Here is a 15,851-nt window from a genome sequence, read left to right as displayed (position 1 = left end):
CTGGAAGAGAATCTGTAACCTCCCAGATCATGTCCTTTGTCTCCCAAGATCTGCAGGTGCCAGTGCAGAAAAACACTGTGAAAGATGTGACACCCTAGGAAGGAGGGGCAGCGGTTTGCTGGGGAAGGAACTCTATCTCGGCACTCACTGGAGACCTTCATGTCTCCGTTAGGTGTTTCCGAGCAACTCTGGAACAAGCAGAATAACCCCGGGCATTTACGGAACAGGATGCCATACCAAATGGTCAGGCACCACTAAGCTTTATGTTTTGTTACTGTGTTCTGTCGGTTCAGATTACTTTGATGGTAGATGTTCGGACATGTCCTGTATGTGGAGTCTCCAAGCAGTGCAATTCATATAAAGGAAATGAAGAAGGTCATTTGTTTAGTATGCTCTGGAAATGGTGGCTTTAGACTGACATTTGGTTAATAGAGCATTGTCTTATATTGCAGCTGTGCATTGCCAGTTTTCAAAGAATTAAACAATAGTTTGGCAATTGAGAGGGCAGCACCTTAGAATAGCATCTTCTACTATGTTATTTGATTTAATTCATGTAATGTCCTTATTTTCCAATTGAGGAGAATGATATTTTAGTGACTTATTCAAGGGCACAGAGGTAATAGGTGACAAATCAGGATTTGAACGTAGGTATCCTGATTCCTGCTTTAGTCCTTTTTCTTGTGTGCTTCAGTAAATTAGTGAATCTTCTCCCGGCTGCTTGCATATGAAGAGTGACTATGCATTTTTTGCGTGTGTGAGTTAAAAATGATTTTACTGGAATCAACTGCGTACTGGGGCAATATTTTATTACTTATTTCACAGATATAAATTTGAAGCATTTGTTCTCTTTCTATTAGCCTAGTTTTTATTTAGTGATTCATTTGTTTCCTTAGCATCCATACTAATGGCCATTATGATGATGATGCAAATACATTGTTAAAAATATTTGCTGTACATTTATTTATTTTTAGTTAAGCTTATTTTTTTTGGTGAGGGAGCTAAGTTTATTGTCTAGGGTACTTTTAAAACATGCTAGGCTGGTGTGACTGAAGTCTTAGACCAGTAGTCTAAGGTTTGGGAAAGAATGGATTCATTCATTCATTCATTCATTCCACTTGTCTGTCATCCCTGCTCTGTCCCAAGGTTCATGAAGATGGCTATTTAGTGGGCTCATCATTTTAGCTGTAGCACCTAGTTTAGTGCCTGGCACACAGTTGGTAATCTATATATGTGTTTGACAGGATTCATAAGAACTTTCTCCCTTCAGGCAGCAAATATTTTTGAAGAGAGCTTCCTATTGGAATGTCTCTTCTTCTTTCTCTTCTTCTTGGTTTTTGGTTAGAGCAGTTGGAGGTTTACAGAAAAATCATTCAGAGTTCCCACATACCCCCCTCTCACACACACAGTTTCCCCCATCAGAACATTTTGTATTTGTGGTACCTTTGTAACAGTTGGTGAAACGATATTATTATAATAACACTACGTGCTATAGGGGACGGGATTTATTTTTGCTCTTTAATTGCCCAGTGTACAAACTCCCCTGCCTTGGGGCCATGAGGTGGGAAGAAGGGGTTCCGTGTCCCAGGGTGACACACTCAGGAAGGGCCATTCCTCAGCCTCAGAAATACGGGGCCCCACTTTCTCACGATGGTGCATCTTTCACGCGGGATCCCAGTCCTCTCTCACTACCCTTGGCTTCACTCCTCCTCCTCATGCTGCATCTTCTGAAGTCCCCCTGCCTTGGCCCTGGGCATGGAAGTGTGATGAGGAAAGTGTGATGGAGCAGCTGTGGGAAGCACAGAACTGAACCCCGACTGTATCCCGTTCCTCAGTGTTCCTGATAGAATTCTGCTTCCTTAGAGCATAAACTCTATGAAGGCAGGGGCTTGGCTCCTTTCATTTCCCATTGTCCTGCCAGTACTTAAAACAGCACGTTGCATATAGTTGGCACTTAATAAATACTGAATGAATGAATAAATGAATGAACGCATTGTCAGTAGGATCCCAAATCACCTGTTACTTTTTTCTATGAAAAGAACATTCGTCAGACCTGCTTTATCCATCAGACCTAATATATGAGTAGGTATTGAGAGCTGGAGGAGTTGACTGACAGACCAGTGGTTCCTGATCTAGACGAGGCTCTGGGATAAGGAGAGCGTGTAAGGCTCCCTTCCCGATAAAAACTGTAAGGGAATCTCACACTATAGTAATTGTACTAATATGTGTCTTTTGACTGAAAAAAAAATACATTGTGACAAAAACTCCAGTGAATTTGCTAATACTTTTAAATGAATTTGTTACAGAATAGCCTTTCTTGAAAACAGTAGCATGCCTTTGTGGTTATATTTTATTTGGTTTACTGACAGTGTTTGATGAGTGAATGAACTTGTGGAACCCTTATATTTAACTTGGGCCTTTCCTTGTCCTGAGCTTCGAAGGAATCCAGTGACTTTGTAAATTGGGGCCCATCGGTCCAACCAGCAGAAGGTGGCATTAGGGAAAACATAGGTGCCAGCTCATAGCCTCTGAGCTCCCCCTGCTTCCGGTTCCTCACCTACTTTCCAACTTCCTTAATTCCATTGGAATCCACTGTCCCTCACCTACTGTCCTTTATCTCACCTCTCCAGGGTTGCTCCTTTTTTCCAGAATAGTCTGTAAGATTAGGCACAGTCCTGAACTACCCCTTCAATAGGAGCCTCAGTTTCTTAGCTGGTTTTTGAGTTGCAGAGCTGCCTCCTCATCTTTTTAGTTGTCAGTGAACCAAAGTAGATCCTTCTTCCAGAGTCCTCTGAATGGATGCTGTTGGGCAACCTGGTTCAGAACTGGGGTTCATGCTGGAAGTGCCCTGCAGCTGGTCAGTCTGTCGTTCACACACTCACACACTTGCTCTCACACTTGCTCACTCACTGACTCACTCTCACACACTTGTTCTCACGCTCACAGCACACACTCATTTACTCACTCAGAATCTCTTGTATACTCATTCTCTCACATGCCCACTCACTCTCTCACATACTCATTCACTCCTCACACTGTCTTACACTCACTCGTCCACACGTTCATTCACCCTCACTTCCTTACTCTTTCATGCTTGCCTCCTTCTTTCCTTCACAAGTCAGCAAACATTTATTGATCACCTACTATTGTGCAGCCAGGTACTTTAGTGGGTGCTGGAGGTACATCCGGATGCAAATGGTGCTTGTGGGGTGATCTTAGAACTGACTCAGGAAGAACTTTCACCAGTTGGGGGAGTCAGACATGTAAACCAAGAATAACTTGCTGTGATAAATGCTATAATCAAGGAATATCCAAAGGGCTCGAGAGCTTGAAGGAGGGAGTTTAATTCTAAGGGTAGGAGAGAATGTCAGTGCTGTTCACAGGGATGGATGGAGAAAAAAGAGGCCCGTGTTCTCAGCTGAGAAAAAAGCTGTGGGAGTGCAATTTTGTGGCAGGGTTTGGAAACTGGGTGGCTGCTAGATGTGTACCAAGTGGGTTGATCCTGGTGTCCTTCCTTCTGTCCCTACCAGTCTTGCCCTTGCTTTTGTTCCTTCCACTTGCTGCCAGAGGCTCCTTTGTTGACCCTTTTTTTGGGGAGAGTTGAGAGGGTCCCTCCAGGGTCCCTCCCTGTCAGCATCATTAGCCATGTCGCTGCTGTGTTGTGAGCTAGCCTGGGAGATGTCCTTGAGTCTAAGCAAAAAGCCAGCCCCACTGGAATGAGGTGGGAGCTACTGGCCAGCCTGCAGCTTCAGTAGCACTCATTCCTCTAGCCTCCCCCACTCCAGGAACTGACTTGTGTTTGTGCTAAAGCATCGTCCATCAGCCTGCTGACCGGGCATGCCTCCTCAGCATTGTGGCTGGGAAGGACATCTGCTTTCCTGACCCCCCTCCTGCAGAGGATTTCCCCCAAGGGTTCAAGGGTCATGGCACTAAGTGGGAGGGCATGCACAGAGCTGGCTTCTTGCCTCCTCTCTATAAATGGTTAAATCCTGACATAAGTTGACCCTCTCCTTTCCTGATCTCTCTGACTCTCTTTTTGTAATCCTTTATTGAAATCTCCATTGCAGTTTGCGTCTCCTTTATAATGAGGTGCCCAAAGCTTAATGCAGTATTCTAGGAACAGACTTGCCAAGGTCATGCCAAAGACACCGCTCTCCCTATGGTGTATAATGTGATTGCTTTGCTATAGCTTGGAGCTACTTTTGCCTTTTTTAGCTGCCATGTTGCAATGTACATTCTCGTATAATTTGCGGTCCACTCTCAGCCCTAGGTTTTTTTCTGCTTTCCTGGCTTGCTCCTGTTTTCCCCTCCTTTACTCCCTTCCTTCTTCTCTCTTGGAATTTTCCACATGGATTGCTGTGTTTCAGATGATTTCCTACCTGGATGTGTTGACTTGGCTTGTCTTCTTTTTCTTTCTCTCTCTTTCGGTCTTTCAAGGTGATTTTCAATTCGTTGTGTCTTGATGGAGTTCCAGTCTACACTTGTATTCTGCACAGTTTTGAACTTGGAGATGAAAGCTGGGGGTGGTGGAAGCACAGAACTTGGGATCCCACCTCGATGCCTAACTCGCTGTGTGACTTTGCACAGTCTGATCAAACTTTCTGAGCTGGGGTGCTAATGTAGGGCTGACAATGCCAACTTCATGGCAAAGAAATGAAACAAAATAAATAAGGTTTCCGTGGCTAAGCAATTTCAAATAGAGTCGAGAGGTCACTCTGGAGATTATTTCTTATGTATTATATAGATATCCCTTTTTAGTTTCTAGTATATTAGAAAAGCTAGAAGGAAATACCTGAATCTGTTGAACTGTAATCCAGTAGCCTTGATTCTTGATGATGATTGGATAACTTTGTAGCTGTTATTGTGGGACTGTGTAATCACACCATGAAAACCTTGTGACTGACACTCCCCTTATCCAGTGTATGGGCAGATGAGTAACGAAATAAAGACAAAAAATATATATAAATCACAGAGGGGATAAGGGGTACAGGATGTTTTGCGTGTTCCTTTTTATTTTTATTTTTTCTTTATTTTGGAGTAATTAAAATGTTCTAAAATTGATTGTGGTGATGAATGCACAACTATATGATGATACTGTGAGCCATTGACTGTATACTTCCACTGGTGACGGAAATGCGGTTCTGATGCAACTTTTGATAATCCTTACTTTATGTGAGAAACACTGAAATTTTTCTTGCATGTTGGAATTTTGAAATTAAGATTGATGGCATAGTCTCTGAAAATAAAATATTTCCTTCCGATCAAAATATGACATCCCTCAAATTATACTGTAAAATGTTAACCATAGAGCCATATTTATCAGGATGAATTTTACGTACTTGATCTTCACATGCAGTTCATTGTTATTTTCTCCACTTGGAGAAATTTCTTATCGTAGGGATATGAAGCGATTTTTGGTGAATTCAGCAGGCAATTCTAGCACCTGAAATGCCCACAATTTCAAGGTTAAGGCATTGTTTGTCAATGTATGTCAGCATACAAGTTTGGGGTCTTGGAAGAGTAGAATGATTAGTTGACCACCTCAACCCTGATTAGGATTGGAAGTGGGCTGTTAGCATAGAGAAAGTTCCTGAGAGAATTAGACGCAGTCTGAGAGAAAGAGAAGGCAATACGGGTCACTTTCTAGGGATGTTAGGTCTAATTTATGTGTCCCAGGGTGGGGTTAGCAGGGAAGGTTTGGTCCCAGAGAAATCTGGGGTTGATGGGAGTACATTCATACCATAGGAGTCGGGGACCCCAAGTTTATGGGGATGCCAGAGACAAACTTCCCTCGTCTTACAGTTTTACTCAGGATTTCTCTGTGGGTGTTGGGCAGAGATGGGGGGAGAAGCTGGGGGTGTTTGAAAAATTCAAGCATCATATGGAAGTATCAATTAATGGTTGAGAGAGCCCTGATTTTCTCTTTTATGTTGTGTTTTATCTGTTTTTTTGTATATATCCAGCTTTCCCCTCGGATGTGAGTGTTCTACAATATTGCTAGCTTTTGGCTTTCTTAAAGGATTTGCTTTTCTTTCCAAATACATTCTCTTAGGGAAGTTCATGATGTAGGATTTATTGGTCAGGCAAATAGTACATTAAAGAGCAATGTTGATTGAGGTCAAAGATGAGAAGGCGACTGTGGCAGGCCCCAAAATGAAGAGAAAGTAGTAGGTGAAACATCCTCAAGGAGCATAAAATCCTAATGATCTCCCGGGAAGGAGAAAGAGGGGCCCCTTGTGCCAAAGTGATTGTCTTCTTCCTGTGCTTTCCTCCTTGAAAGAGCAATCTCATTCTCTTGGCTACTTCTGGAAGCATTAATTCAGTCTGCATTTCTGACTTGCTTCCCCTCTCCCCCTCTGCAAGGGACAACTGATGCAGCACATTTTATTCAGATTCTTTCCCTGTTTTCCACGTTGACTGCAGTTTCTTTTTTCATTTCTTGTTCAATATGTCCTTCCAAAATTATTGTGGATAACATATCCTGCTTTCCACTTTTCATGTTTCCAAGATTGAATTAATAGAATCTTAGACTCAAACGGACTTTAGAAATCGCCTAGTTGATACTAGGTTGCCTAGTTGCCCTCATTTTACAGATAAGGAAACCGAGTCCAAGAATGTTCATCAACCCACCCATGGTTACCAGACTATATGTGTGTATTTGTGGAAGATTGACGTTTTTTGTACTAAGGAAGTCTGTGAATCTTTAAGTCCTTTAAACATTTTCTTTGGGCTTATACTTCCATTATATTTATAAACCATGCAGTTTCTCTAATTTTCTTTCTATAAACCAGGTCCTGAATTTAACCCTCTTTGTCTGTCATTGAGAGTCTTGTGTGCATGTTTCTTTTTCAATCTCTGCATTCCTTCAATATATCTGATGATATGGAAACACAAAAAACAGTTGTCCCTCTATCATACCTTTCTTGAATCCCTCACCTTTCCTTAATTTCACCTCTCAGCCTTTTAGCTTTCTATTTCTCCTCTATTGACAATCTGAGTCTTTAAGAACATTCTACTCTCAGTTTTTACACAGAGTCACGTTTAGTTGAAGTATTTCCAGCTTTTGGATGTCTTTGGTGTGTATTTTAAGTGGTCATTGAATGACAATAACACTCACCAGATAATAAAGTCTACTTTAACAAATGTTACAGTTGATTTTTTTTTTAAATGTTCTAAGGTCATAAAAGAGATGATGAATTTTTTCTGTTGGTTTGACAGTGGAAGAATTAAATGTATATTGATTATACATTAACACAAAAGATATTTCTTAATGTGAATATTGAACTTCTTGAATTTGAATTCTGTTGTTATCTTGAGCAAGACATTTTTCTCCTGTGGGAATTTAGCTCTGAAAATGTATTGAAAGTTAAAGAGCTGATATGATTACTAAACAAATGTTCATTTTTATAGTCAACTTTGAAGGAAGGGCTCTGATTTGTAAAGTGAGGCCAATCTGCCCTGTAGTATAGTTGTCTAATCTGTCCTGGACAGCAGTAACAGTGCCACATGGCTGGTGAGTGTGGAACATGGAAGGGTGTGTGTGTGTGTGTGTGTGTGTGTGTGTGTGTATGTGTGTGGGTGTGTATCTACATCCACTGGGACCCCCAATCTTTGAGTCCCTAAATACCCAACTGAGTAGCTTCCTGGGAAAAGTTTTTAAATTTTTTTAGGCACGGTAGGAGTGGGGAGAATGTAGGGGTTTTTAAATTTCTGTTTATCCATCTTGATGAAACCAAATGAATAATTGCCTACCTACTGACTTCATTTTATTTATGCTGACCAGACATAACTGATTCAATTGTTCCTCTGATTCCAGTGATAATTCTGATGAACAGAAGCATGGCTGTCAAAGCAGGGCCATCTGTAATAGTGGATTCTTTAAAGAGGTTCTGAAAAATGGGACTCAAGGTGAGGCATAGCGAGGGCACAAGGGGGTGGGACGTGAATTGGAGCTTCTAACAAAATAAGAAATAGTGCCCGCTCACCTATTCTCTCTCTGTTTGTTGCTTTCTATCTGGTTGGGGACTTCTCCCAGGAGACAGGAGTTAAAAGATCTGGCTTCTTATTAATGGTCCTTTAGTCATTATATTTAATCACCCCCATCCGTGCAACAACTCCCATTAAGGCTTTGCTGCTAGATTATTAATGAGGAAGAGTACATCTGTATGAGTAATTGTGGTTAAGGGAGTTTAAATACCATGACTGTAATAAACAGTAGATATGAGAATGAGTGATTACATCAAAGTCATTAACTTATAAAAGGTGCGGGAGCTCTACAATTAAGTCACTGATCATGGGTTTATGTGTTGTAGCACTTTATGTGAGTAGTTTAAGCAACCCGCTGAGTGAGTTGAATAAAGGCATCCATTTGGGTGGTGTCATTAAAGCTGACCATATATATATTAACATGGAAATCATGTTTTATAATAGCAGCTTGATATAAGTCTACACATTTTCAATGAGACTTATTATTGAGTCTCAAATTTTGAAACAACTTCCATTTCTTTTCTTTTAATGGCTGTAGAATCAAGCTGGGCAGAATGCCCATGTGGATCACATATTTTCAGATTTCCTGGTATTTTGAATTGGTGTCCCCCTGAGTTTGCATCTTATGGCTAAACGTTCTCTGGGGTGTACTATAATTTTCACATTATTATCTCATACTTTGGTTTTAGTGGGATTGGTAAAAGTTTTGATGTTTTAATTTCAGTTTTCCCCACTGCTCAGAATTTGATGACATAAAATGAAAAGAGTTTTCCATTGTTGCTAACATGCACCAGATTTTGTTCCAAAGCCTGGGCTTTAGTAGACTTTTGAATTAAATCCACATTGTCCACCTAAACCCAGTGATATAATCCAACAGTTCAAAGATAGGTATGCCATAAACAGCTATAGTTAAATAATCTAAAAAAGAAATTAAAACATGGAAATACAATAAAACAAGAATTGATCACTTTATAGTGGAATACTCTATAAACTGTCTGCATTGGAAACATGTGGTAAGTTTTAAAACATCTGAGTGGTATAATTCTAAAGTGTATGGGTTTCTTGAACGCAGACACTTTTTTTTTCCTTTTTTGCATATGTGTAAGAATACAGGTTAATATTTCTTTTGCTGTCCCAACTTGAATCCTTTTACTTATTTCTAAATTTATAAAAATAATTTTGGTGTACAAATAAATGATATACATATATTCACCTTAACTAAATATTTTTATCACTAAGTACTGAAGTGTGATCATAAAGAGAATAATTCTGCAAATCTCACTATCTACTTCTGTCTCTGTCTATTTCTCTATCATCTCTTTATCATCTATGTCTGTCTAAAACGAAAATCACATATTGACATAATCCCAAATAAGAGGAAGAAATTATTTTAAAGCATTTACATGATAGAGTAAAGTAACAAGGTCTTTAATTTTTATTGATAATTTAAATTTTTAAGGTATGCAAGCTTTTCTGAGTGGCCTTATATCAATTGTGTAATAATTATAGGCACGTGGCTTTAATGTCACAGCTGCATAAGTTCATTCACCTTTTTGAATGAAGCTACACAACCCTGCCATGTATGAAACGATTGAACTCTTTAACCATCATGAAAAAGGCCTGCTGTAGGTGTTACTGTTTTAAACGAAATAATTCACTTTATTTTCTGTGTTGTCTAGAAAGTTTTATGTGTATAAATGATGCTATAACCTGCGAGAGGAAATAGAGCAGTGTGTACTGAGAAGAAAAAATGCCGGTGCAATTTCTTAGCTTATTCAACTTTTTTTTTCTAATGGGATTTGTCATATTCTGAAGAAGAGATGTAAATGAGAACCTTTTCTTAAATACTGAAAACAAATTAGTTCTTAGAGTGTGTCATCTCTTTGACTGTAAGACTCATGCTTTCTGTTTTGCTCCCATCTCCACCCATTCCTTATGCAAGATGAATAGGGTTTTTAAAATTACATTTTCAGGTAAAGAAGGAAGGAAACACACGTGACTCTTAGGAGAGTCACTGCATTTAATTCTGGATCGTGCCTTGTAAACCCTTCCCCTTTCCCTGCTGGAACCCTCCCCAGTGCCTGACTCTTTGGAAACATCTGGAGTCTTACTGGTTGAGAGTATCTGGAGGCATAAAGGGGAAGTGCAGGGGGTGCCATCACAGGAATGCAGTGTCTGGCGGAGCTCCCGGAAACTTCTAGAACTAATGGCTTTGTTGCAGTGATAACAAGCTCCTGTGGTCTGGACCCTGGGCAAATCATTTCCCATCTGGGCCTCACTGTCACCTGCATTAAGCAGGAAAAGTGGACTAGCTGCTTTTGGGAGTTTGTTTCAGTTCTGAGAGGGGATGACATTAACCCAGTGTCAACAGCCCCGTTGTTTATTGAGCTCTTCCTGTGTTCTGGAACGGGTCTGTCATTTCATCTTTGTAACCACCGTTGTCTCAAGTTAGCTCTTACCTGTTTCAAAGATGAGACTCTGAAGACTTAGCGAGGTTAAGTAACTCGTGTCCTGCAGCTAGTGAGGGGCGAAGCTGGGGTGGGAGTTTGGCTTTTGGCTTCAAAGCCAGCTTCCTTACTATTGTGCAAACTAGCTCGGGCCGCTGAGGTTACCGTGCGTATATTTCTAATCCGAGAAAGGTCATTGTGCGCTAGGTATGATTTGTACGCATTTGAAATATAAATTAGTGCACTGCTCATGGCTCCAAAAGGAGGAGGAAATGTTCAATTTTTAAAACAAAGATTAATTTCACAATGTTTGTCAGGCAACGTGATTTCCTGCTGAGAAAAAGAAAGCTTAATTTGAATTAGTTTTTCATGTCCCTCATAGAACTAAAGGCTCAGTAGACAGTTCCATACTTTGGTTCATTGTATTAATTTAAAAAGACAGATAATTTGTTCAGAAAATTCACTTAATTGCAGCAAACCCAAGCCAGCCATTTTAGTCAGGAATTATCATGCCTGTGAGGAGACTATTTGTTACACAGATGGAAGTAAAGACTAAAATAGCTGTTAATGTCTTTAATACACTATTTTTGTTCCGTCAGTTTTAATAGAGGTGAAAGAGGACTCACATTGAGCCTGATTCTGCCCCCGCGGGAAGAGTGTAGGTTGCTGTATATCCACACAAGACGGTCCCTCTAGATTTATATGTTGAGGAAGGCAAAATATTGCCTGTCCACTGTGCACCCTCCTCCCCGCTGCTGTGGAGAGCTTCTGCGAGTGAGCCCCAAAGTGGAAGTAGTCCAGTTGTGTTGCTACGGATAACTTCTCACTACCCAGCGTCAGCAACTTTGGGCTTTTTGTCCTTGCCCACTGCATTGTTTTCCCTTTTTCCCGTCTCAACTCATTTAGCAAAAATTCTGTCCGATGAGATGAGTTTATTGGTAAAACCCTACTCAGTGCTTTGGCTCACTTGGAAGAGCTCCAGTTAGGAAGTTTAGGCCCTCAGGCTTTATTGAGCGTGTTTTCAGCCCCTGGGAAACTCGGAGAGTAGAAGCAGAGCAGCGTGGGTGGATGATTTTGTCAGATTTTCCCTTTCTCCCTTCTCTTCCTCTCCTGATTTACTCCACAAGCACTTGGAGGAGATGGGCTCTACCCAGTGACTTCTAAGAACTCTGAGGACTCAATCCCATTCTCAGCTGCGTGCATTTAAAAAGCACATCAGTGTTTTGTGGATGTGTAAATTTTGCTGTCTGTCCTCTGGACCTGACTGATGGTAATGGAAGCAGGTCAAGTGCTCACATCTGTCCTGCTCCTTTGGCTCTCTGCATGTGTATGTATTTGTTTTCCTATTTCTGTAAGATGCTCGACGGGCAAGAGCCTGGTGAATATTTTGAAGAAGTTATTTTAGTGTATATTTTTAAAAGTACCATCTAGGAAGGTATTTATTTTAAATGGTTATGTTAAATGTTTTTGGCGAGAAGAGCTAAAAAGCCCACTAAATCCTATTGCCTTGTCTCTCCAGGGGCCAGCACGAAAGCCCTCATTTCTGCTTGGAGTATGTTCACGGTTTCTGGATGTGAGGTGTAGACAAGTGCTGGCTGATTCCGCAGCTGTAGGAGCCCTAAGCTGTGGGGTTAAATGGGACTCAGGCTTTCATCAATCAAGTGGAAAGGGAAGAGCAACACATTTTTGAAAATGTGGAATGTTCCAATACATTTTTGAAAGTGTGGAAGGGTGTGAATAAGTACAGCTCCTTTCTTGGTAGCTGTGTGCCCGAGAATGAGGCTTTATTATTTGGGGGCCGTGGAGAGAATCCTTCTTCTGCCTAAGTTTGAGGAAATTGGATGATAAGAATATTTGCTTTTACTTCTCTCTACTCAGTCATGATAAAAAGTCACATTATCTAAAAATTATCTGCTTCTCAGTCCCCACGAGGTACCTGTTAAAAATACATATTTTAAGACTTTCTGGTTCAGAATTGTAAAGAGTTGGGGCTCGGAAAGCTGCCTTTTAAACAAGCATCCCAGGTGATTTGTCTGCACACTGAAGATTGAAAAGCGTTCTTACAGAGTAGTAAATAAAACCTACAGCTTAAAAGGGTGAAAATATCTGCCATCACTAGTCATGTTGCAAATATTGGTTTGCATAGCAAGTAGTCTGTTAAAAAAAAGATATTAAAGATGAAGCAGTGATCTGAACTTTCGGCTTCAGCAAAGATTCTCTCTCTCAGGATGTTCACTAATGTTCCTAATTGCTATAGGAAAACTGAGAACACCCCATTACTTTCGTTGTCCTTTGCCTGTTTGACTCATTTGAATAATTGGCATGTGGATTGGACAGATTCAGAAGCTAAAGCGGCTTCTGTTCTTGGAAGAATGTCCTCAGTTTAACTGGAAAACACCCAGAATCTTTTGTGCTTTAGGCATTGTGAGTGAGAAATTAGAATGAAGTTAAATTTATAGAGATTAACAATTTTTGCCAAATGGATTAAAATCCGTACTTTCTTACCAGGGTTATATTGTGTAGCAATCAAATGTTAATTTAAACACAGAAGGTAGCTAATTCTTGCAATGTATTTATTTGTGTTTTCTTTTTACAGGAAAAACTAACCCAAGAGTGTGTATTCAGAGAACAGTTTGAAGAAAACTGGTATAATACGTACTCATCGAATCTATATAAACACGTGGACACTGGAAGACGATACTATGTTGCGTTAAATAAAGACGGAACTCCAAGGGAAGGGACTAGGACTAAAAGGCATCAAAAATTTACCCATTTTTTACCTAGACCGGTGGACCCTGACAAAGTTCCTGAACTATATAAGGATATTCTAAGCCAAAGTTGACAAAGACAATTTCTTCACTTGAGCCCTTAAAAAACGTAACCACTATAAAGGTTTCACGCGGTGGGTTCTTATTGATTAGCTGTGTCATCACTTCAGCTCCACTGTGGCCAAACTTTGTCGCATGCATAATGTATGATGGAGGCTTGGATGGAACATGCTGATTTTGTTCTGCACTTAAAGGTTTGTCCTCCTGGAGGATTACCTATGCCCACTTGCTTGATTTAGTGTGAAAGAAGAGGAGAGAGAGAGAGAGAGAGTCAGAGTGAAGGAGTGTGAGTGTGTGAGTGAGAGGGGAAATGGAGGCAAAAGCAAAGAGGAAACGGCCTGATGCATGCTGGGAAATAGACACGCTTTTAAATTTTTGATCAGTTTTACTTCATCGTATATCAATCAGCATAGCTGCCATACTTCGACTCATCAGGATTTTGGCTGATGACCTGCTCAAGGCTACGCTGCATTTTCAAAGGCATGGAGGGTGCAGTCTTACTTAAAAGACTTTTTCAGTTAAATCTCACTGGTGTCATCCCAGTGTTAAAGCAAAGACCTCTTAGTATAAAAAAAAAAAAAAAAAAGAAAAAAAAGAAAAAAAAAGTTAAATTTATTTATAGAAATTCCAAAGGCAACATTTTATTTATTTTATATATTTATTTATTATATAGAGTTTATTTTTAATGAAATATGTACAGGCCAGATAGGCATTTTGGAAGCTTTAGGCTCTGTAAGCATTAAATGGCAAAGTCCGCTCTGAACCTGTGGTAAATTCATGCAAGAAAATATAACGGTGCATGGAAATGAGAAATTCTAAAGACCCTGTTGTACTAAAGGCGACAATCTATTTTGTGCCCATATTATTGTAAACGTATGCACATCACTCATGACACTGAGCATTCCCCCTTTACACTGCTTGTTTCATAGCTTACCCCAGAGGATTAAAGATGAACTGGGTCTCGAACTTTTATTCTGTGTCTGTAATATTTCCTCTCTCATAAGTGACTTATTCCATCGTTGTAACTTCACAGTTGTGGAAAATACAAGGATTGGCATATATCCTATTTGTTTAAAAACTATCACAGAGTATACCAAAGCTAAACAATAACTATGCTTTTATTCTAGCCAATTCCAGAATGACAGGATTAATATCAAACATTGTATTAATTTAGAATTCTCAAAAAAAAAAAAAGCTTATATAGTACAGATTTTTTTTTTTTTAAGAAACACAAGAATCAGATTACCAGGATCATTCTTGTAAGCTTTTATTTTTGCACTTGGCTATCAAATATGAAATTATACAAGTACCATAGGGGTCATTGTAACACCTTTTATAGAAAATGACTTTCCGTGTGAAGTGTCATAAAACATGGTAATAGCACCCTTCTTGAAGTAAAACTTGCAAAATGAAACTAATAAATCTTTATCAATAATGACAACGAGGGAGAAAGTATTATACTTGTTGACTGTGTTTTGTTTTTTAAAATGGTCTTCACAAGCTCTCAAATTTTTTAGAGGGGAGGTTACTATACAGAATATCTTTTACAAGGCTTTTATAGCGTTTTATGCTGCAAAGCATAAGAATACATATTTCTTTAGTAGCAATAATTTTGGCACTTGCCATTGGGCAAGGGAGACTATTTCTTACTATATACTTAGGAGAAAAGAGCCAAATTCTTAAAGCAATATTTAAGAAAAAGAAATTTATAACAAATTATCATACCACATATAACACTTTCTAGCCAGTTATGTTGGGAAGTTGAAGGTGACAGTTAAAAAATGTGTTGGGATTTATGTAACTAACTTTAAAATTTAATATTCCAACTTGGTTTGCTCTGATGAAGATTCTCTATGAAAAATAAAAGTATGTCACTGGCAAGTTAAAGCTATTGTGAGAAAGAAGCACATGACTTTTTGTCATGAGCACCATAACCCTTCAATTGTCTGAGTTAGAGTATGCAGCAGTGCCCTCCTGCTGATGTGCATTGAAGAAAAATGAAATATAATGTTTGGAATTAAGAAATATTATGGGGCGAGGGGGCAGAAGCAATGTAAAATAGTTGATTTATTTAAAGCTCAGAATGTCTCATTTATTTTCTTGGGATTTTTTTTTTCCTAAACAGAAACTGCATTCAATTCCAACCAATAGTATTCTTATTTATTATTTAACCCTTTGCTGCTGCTCAAATGTGCACCTATTCAGGCTTTAGTATTTTTCCAAAAAGCATTTGATTATTTTTGGCTGAAAAACATCAAGTATCTGACCACAGGGAAGAATCAAGTTTCTAGGATGTCATAGGTATGATATTTAGCACTGAAGAAATTGATTTTAGAAGACAGCTAAAAGTAATCTTAAAGTAGCATGGGAAGCTAGATAATCCACCTGAAAGAAAAACAGAAATCTTTGTGAAAAAGACAAAAATCTCCACTCATTCCTAGCCAAATGCTACTTTAATGTCTACTTTTGGAGTTCATTTCGTTTTGGTACTTTTTTGAGAGAAAAGCAAAATGGTATATGCTTTTGGCAATTGATACAATAAACTGTAATGGTCTGTAAATAAATAAATATTGACTTACGCAATTTATGTAAA

The 15,851-nt window shown here is 39.3% G+C and overlaps 1 protein-coding gene across 1 annotated transcript in view; it reads left to right on the top strand.

Annotated features, from left to right (window-relative positions):
- Window positions 1–13,841, top strand: part of FGF9 (fibroblast growth factor 9) — a 29,920-nt gene extending 16,079 nt beyond the window's left edge. The window contains exon 3 of the mRNA XM_037800560.1: window positions 13,027–13,841. Within this exon, the coding sequence (XP_037656488.1) occupies window positions 13,027–13,272 (246 nt within the window). The 3' untranslated portion in view covers window positions 13,273–13,841. The remainder of the gene's footprint in view (window positions 1–13,026) is intronic.
- Window positions 13,842–15,851: the final 2,010 nt, after the last annotated feature.

Source organism: Choloepus didactylus, chromosome 12 (genome assembly GCF_015220235.1).
Source record: "Choloepus didactylus isolate mChoDid1 chromosome 12, mChoDid1.pri, whole genome shotgun sequence".
NCBI lineage: Eukaryota > Metazoa > Chordata > Mammalia > Pilosa > Megalonychidae > Choloepus > Choloepus didactylus.
This window is presented reverse-complemented; position numbering and strand designations above follow the sequence as displayed.